This window comes from Mesoplodon mirus (genome assembly GCF_964341445.2).
Source record: "Mesoplodon mirus genome assembly, chromosome: 12".
NCBI classification, from domain to species: domain Eukaryota; kingdom Metazoa; phylum Chordata; class Mammalia; order Artiodactyla; family Ziphiidae; genus Mesoplodon; species Mesoplodon mirus.
In genome coordinates this window covers 36,405,709-36,411,897 of record NC_138988.1, presented here as the reverse complement: position 1 = coordinate 36,411,897, position 6,189 = coordinate 36,405,709, and the positions used below count along the sequence as shown (strand labels likewise).

The 6,189-nt window shown below is 60.4% G+C and overlaps 1 protein-coding gene across 4 annotated transcripts in view; it reads left to right on the top strand.

Annotated features, from left to right (window-relative positions):
- STAB1 (stabilin 1) overlaps window positions 1-6,189 on the top strand; it is a 27,077-nt gene continuing 20,888 nt past the window's right edge. For all 4 annotated transcript variants that reach the window (XR_014295626.1, XM_082639584.1, XM_082639583.1 and 1 more), the window contains exons 1-6: window positions 1-123; window positions 4,540-4,676; window positions 5,018-5,133; window positions 5,340-5,425; window positions 5,497-5,566; window positions 5,959-6,054. Coding sequence is in view for 3 of the 4 variants with exons in the window: in XM_082639584.1 (XP_082495710.1) it covers window positions 43-123; window positions 4,540-4,676; window positions 5,018-5,133; window positions 5,340-5,425; window positions 5,497-5,566; window positions 5,959-6,054 (586 nt within the window). In the remaining variant the exon portion in view is untranslated. The remainder of the gene's footprint in view (window positions 124-4,539; window positions 4,677-5,017; window positions 5,134-5,339; window positions 5,426-5,496; window positions 5,567-5,958; window positions 6,055-6,189) is intronic.

Below are 6,189 nucleotides of genomic sequence, written 5' to 3'. Positions count from 1 at the left end.
CAGTTCTGTCCTGGACAGCGTGCCCGCCAGCCCCCACCAGCCATGGCAGGGCCCCGGGACCACCTCCTGCTCTGCCTCCTGGCCCTCTGCCTGGCAGGCTTCAGCTTCATCGGGGGGCAGAAGGTGAGTGAGCCGGTCGCGGGGGACATGGCATCCAGGCCCTCCCAGCCAGTGGTAGGAGCAGGGAGGGAACGCTCACGGATCAGGCACGGGGCTGGGGACACACAGGGCAGCTGGTTCTTGTCTGACCGTCTCTGACCTTCTCTGAGCTGGACAGAGGACTGGGCTCTTGTGCCCACCTCTCCAGGCTGAGGTCTGTGTCTCGCTGCTTGGGGTGGCAGGGATGTGTCAGCCTGCCCTCCTCTGTGTCCGGCTAGCCAGCCAGGGGGTGTGGGCAGCCATCCCAGGTCTCCCCAGCCTGAGGGTGGGGTATACAGAGCCAGGCCCATCCCCCTGGCCGGACTGAGGCCCGCTGTCTCTGTGGCCCTGGCTTGGGGATGGGAGATGTGATCACCCCCAACCCTCACAGGGCTGACAAACTGAGAGGCTCATGTGGACCATGTGTAGGCGTGCTGGGTGTGTGTGCATGTGTGTGTGCCCAGAGGCAGAATGAGGTCTCCTCACCCCCAGTCCTCCTGGGCAAACAGCAGCCAACAATAACGCCCTCAAGCCTAAGAGCTGCTGTTCAGGTGCACAGCCCTGGGCACACCCAGCATCATCCCTTCAAGCCACCCCAGCCCCTGAGAAGTGGGCCCTGCTGTTCTCCACTTGAGGAAGCCAAAACCCAAGGATGATAGAGACAGGTTGGTCCAACTCCAGAGCCACGCTCCAGACCGCCATCTGCGGTTCCCCATCCGGCCACGAGGGAGGAGCCGACGGTCCCAGTGTGTGGCTGTCAGGTCCACATGCATAAGCCCCCTTTGGGATGCCTGTCTGCAGATCCACCCAAGCCCCATAGTAGGGACATTGTCCCAACTGGAGTTTCTGTAAGAGCCTCCCACCCTAGGCATGGAGACAGAGTCAGCCTGGCTGGGGCCTGCCTCCAGGTGAAGGACCCTCTCCTGTGAGGCCAAGTTCTCTTGGGGCAGCTGCTAGTGTCCCCAAATCACTAACAGGCAGACTGAGGTCCCAAGAGGAAAAGGACTTGCCCAGGATCCCACTGCCAGGCAGAGCCAGGACAGGGACCCAGGCCCTGTGCTGCCCTGGGGCTCGCTCTCATCGGCCTTGTGGTCTGGTGAGAGGCCTCACCAGCTTCAGGGCCAAGTCAGGGTTGGGGATGGGCAGATCTGAGGTTGAAAAAGTGACAGTGATGGTGGAAGAGCCAAGTGTTTCAGGCTGTGCTGAGCCCTGCAGGTGGTTCCTGCTCCCTCCCTGCCTCAGTTTCCCCATGTGTACAATGCAGGGGAATTTCGAAGGCCACCTCATGTTCTTGTGACAGGGGTCAATGAGGGGCCTCAGCCTGGGAGTTTTTCCTTGTCACAGACCACCTCTAAGTCTGCCTTCTGGGGCCGGGGCTCAGACATCCTGGCCCAGGGAAGAGGGCCCTGGGGGTTCTTGTCAGGGACGCAGCAACGCTGGCCTCTCACGTGCCCTCAGTCCCTCAGCACTACCGACTACCAGCACCTTGTATAGCATGAGATCCACTGTAAACCTTAGGAAACCGAGGCTCTGAGGGCAAGGGATGACTTCTGGGTCACACAGCTAGTGAGGAGCAGAACTCAAACACAGGAAGGTTCAGGAAGTAGAGGCAGAGAAGTCTTCCTGGAGGAGGGGGCTTAGCACCTGTCTATTCAAGTCTTTCACCAAGTGCCTCCTCTGCTAGGTGTATGCTGGTGCAGGTGAAGCCTGTGGTCTCAAGCTGGGGTTTGAAGGGAGAGGAGCATTGATCTTGGGCAAGGGGAAGCGGTTTGAGAGGTCCCTTCCCATCTGAGGGAGTTTGGGTTCTGGGCCCTGGACCCCAGCTTGGGGGAATTTCTTCCACCTTCTCACAACAGGCTAACACCTCATGTCTCCTCAACTTGCCCAGCAGTGTCTCTATGGGATGCAGACATTGCAAAATCAATTCTGGATTAGGACAGGGAGGGGAGCAGCACCCGCCCGGCTCAGACGGGTCCCGAGGTGCCCTAGGGAAGAAGGGAATCTGATTCAGCACTCGGCTGGAATCCAGCCTCACTCCTCCCAACGGGACCAGTGGCGAGATTGTCGGCTGGGGCTGATGCTCCTTCCACGCCACCAGGCAGAGGGGGCCTGAACGCCCACTTCCGGTGAGGTCCCAGTGAGAAGTGTGACTTGTCCGCTGGTTTATCCGTCCATCACACATTTACGGATGCAACATCTCGTGAATGAGTGTCCGCCCCACCGCCAGCCACAAGGCTCCAGCTTCCTCCTGTGGGTGACTCACCCCCACTTGACAGGACCGCCCCCTCTGCCCAAGAGTGAGGACAGTGCTCTCTCACTGCCCCTGAGCCCCGATCCAGGGCTGCTCTGAAAACTGGTCCCTGGGCCATTGGCGCTGACGCTGGCAGCTGTGTCTGGCTGGCCAGGTGGCCCTCAGGGGAGCCCACCACCTGCAGAGCGTTTGCCCTGAGCCAGCAGCTGCCTGGCCCTGAAATTACCCAACTTCCTAGTCGCTCCCTGGCTCAGCAAAGACTGAGCCTCAGGGTGGGGAATGAGACCACAACATCCAGCCCCACAGCTCGGGCTGAGGCCGCCCGCAGCAACTTCCCTCTTCGCAGACCACAGAGGCAGGAGCGGAAAAAACCAAATCACAGCAGCTGGGAGAGGCCCTGGGACCTTCATGTACACCAGAAAGTATTGAGGCACTATTTCTCCTTTTCTCTGGCTTTGAGAGCCACACATCTGTGATGTGTTCTAGGAAAGAGATGTTCTGGGTTTACTCCCTTTTGGAGCACAGTGTGTTCAGCACTTTTTAAGATGAGAACTTCTCAGCTTCTCCAGGCCATGCCCCAAGCCCCTGAAAGCTCTCCTCATCAAAATGCACCTTGCTGTGGTCTTTTCTCCCACTGACAACCAAGAGTTTAGCTTCCATTCCTCCAGGGTCAGTGCTGTAGGTTATTGGGACTTTGTTGCCGTAATGGTAGCCCCATTGATGGTGGACTTGGGGGAGCTTTGACAGGCCAGCGAGTGGACTGCAGGCTTAGGGCTTTCTTGGCTCTCAGGTGACCATCTCTTCTCCTGCCCCCACCTCTGTTCTCCATGCAGCAGCCAGAGGGCCCATTTAAAACATAAACGAGGGCCTCCCTGGTGGCGCAGTGGTTGAGAGTCCGCCTGCCGATGCAGGGGATACGGGTTCGTGCCCCGGTCTGGGAGGATCCCATATGCCGCGGAGCGGCTGGGCCCGTGAGCCATGGCCGCTGGGCCTGTGCGTCCGGAGCCTGTGCTCCGCAGCGGGAGAGGCCACAGCAGTGAGAGGCCCGCGTACAGCAAAAAAAAAAAAAAAAAAAAAACATAAACGAGTCCTGGGTCTGCTCCGGACTCCACCTCCCCTCACTGGCCTGGTCTGGCCCCAGCCCCTCTCCAGCCTCCTCTCTGCCTGTCTCTGCATGTCTCTGCCTCATCACACATGGCCGTTTGCTTCTTCCTACTTCGTGACTTTTGCCTCTCCTGTCCCCTCTGCTAGGAGCAATGACCCTGACCAATTTTCATGCATCCTTCAGGTCCCAACTCAATTGTCACCTCCCCAGGAAGCCACCTGGGCCTCCAGCCTGGGTCTTCTCAGCTCTCTCACTCCCAGCACTGCCCATCCAGTGGTGGGCAGTGGACCCCTGGGTCCCGGCTGGCGTGTGGGGCTGTGGGCCAGGCCTGGACTAGGGCTCAGGGAATGTGACTGCTTGGCCCAAACTCAGACCCCCTCCCACACGCCTGCTCACACGGGCTGGCCTCGGGCATGGGGCTGGCTGCTGGGTCTCTGACCGCGGGGCACCAGAGAGGGCCCTGGGCTGGCCGAGGGGGTCATTTGGGAGCAAGGTGGGGACGTGCTCAGAGCAGAGTGACAACTGGAGGGCCAGCCCCATGGTGCGTGGCTGAAGCTCTCATCCTGCCTGTGCCCAAGGGATGGAGGATGGCGTCACCGTGTTCTCCTCCCGAACAGTGTCAGCCTTTCACTTAGTGTTTATGTTTAAATGAAAGGGGTGAATGAGCACTAGCTTGAGAGTCTAGGTCAAAGTCCCTGGGTGGCTACAGGCGAGGGCCACCCTCCTAGGGTTCAGTTGCCTCCTTTGAATCACCCAGGGTGGAACGAGAGGGCTAGATGCTCTGTGTCAGAAGGCAGAGACTCTGAGGCTTCTGGGCGTGCCTCCAGGCCCCCAGGCAGAGGTGTGTGGCTGTGGATATAGAGACACACTGTGGCAGGGACAGCCTGTGACAGGCCAGTTTCCCCAGACTCAGGGCCTTCCCTGTTCTCACTGCCTCCCCAATGAACAGATGGGCCTGGAGAGGGGTGCTAGGCCTCGCTGCGATCAAAGGTCAGGGCTGTGTGCAGGGTTCAGGTCCCTCACTCCAAACCCTGTCCATGCCCAGGTACAGTCCAGACGCTGCGACATGAAGACCAAGTTTGTCACTCACATACCCTGCACCCCGTGCCCTGCCATCAAGAAGCGGGTGTGTCCCTCGGGCTGGCTTCGGGAGTTCCCGGAGAAGATCTCACAGGACTGCCGGTGCGGACCCCCACTCCACCCTTGCTTGCTTCCAGGGGTATCTCGTGGGATGGCAGGGGACCAGGAGGGCCTGGCAGGCCTGGGGAGTGAGGGCAGGGACTCACTCATCCACATGTCTGTTGGCCCCTCCAGTGGGACAGAGATAGGCAGGGAGGAAGGAGTAAGAATGCAGGGCAAGTGCTGTTTTTTGAGCATCTACTATGGACCAGGCCCTGTGTTCAGCTCAGGGCCAGGCGGGAAGGGGTCGGGGGACCAAGAGTAACAGAACCCAGTGTGGGGAGGCTGGGCTGGAGGCTGCTAGGGGAGCCCCTCCCATCACCCTGCCCATCCTTGGTCCCCAGATACGAGGTCCAGCTGGGGGACTCTTTGTTGTCTGTGAGCGGCTGCAGCCTGGAGTGCTGGAAGGACGTGGTGCAGAAGGCCTGCTGCCCTGGCTACTGGGGGTCCCAGTGCTATGGTATGGGGGAGGGTCCCAGCCTTGCTCCTCATGCCTCAACCCGCCTGCATTCCCCTTCAACTGGCTCATTTAATGGGCAGCTGGGCCTCTTGGCTCTGGCTGCCCCAGGGGAGGGACCAAGTCTGGGGCTGCCCAGAGCTGTTGGGGTCAGGTAAATTGAGAGTTCTTGGGGCAGAGCTGAGTTCTAGGCGGGGGGGGGTCCACAGAGTGCCCTGGGGGTGCTGAGACCCCATGCAACAGCCACGGGACCTGCCTGGATGGCATAGACAGGAACGGGACCTGCGTGTGCCAGGTAAGGGCCCGGTGGGGCTGGGGTGGGGGGCAGTGGAGGGGCTGCACTGACTTGGGGCATCCCTCTGCCAGGAAAACTTCAGTGGCTCAGCCTGCCAGGAGTGTAGAGACCCCAACCGGTTCGGCCCTGACTGCCAGTCAGGTGAGTGCTGGCCAGGCAGGAGGGCGGGGCCGATGTCCACTTGGGGGCCAGTGGGGACCTAGTCCCTACAGCCAGTCCCTACCAGACTCCCTCCCAGCTGCTCAGCCTTACACATCCCTTCTAGGGACATGAGCTTTGCTTTATCACACCTCTAGCCCCTGCACATGCTGTTCTTGGAGGCCTCCTCCAGGAAGCCTTCCTTGAACCTCCTGGCTAGCGCAGGTGCCTGCCCTGGGCTCCCACCACCTCTCTGGTCCTGCACCACAATTCTGTATTCTTGAGGTTGTGCCTGCTGGAGCTGAGTTCTGGAGATGCAGAGGGCAGGGACTCAACGTCCCTGTGTGCCCCTGGCTGAGGCTGGGGTCCCACCTGTCCCTGCGTGTCCCTCCCAGTCTGCAGCTGTGTGCATGGCGTGTGCCGCCATGGGCCACTCGGGGATGGAAGCTGCCTGTGCTTTGCTGGATTCACTGGACCCCACTGTGACCAAGGTGAGCAGCTGCTGGGGTAGCCAGTCTTTAGTGGCCAGAGCAGGAAGGCTGACGGGGTGAAGGATGGGGCCTGAGCCTCAGCAGGACCTCTGCCTGCAGCCTCCCTTGGGGGAGGGGGTGTCATCTGAAACCTTC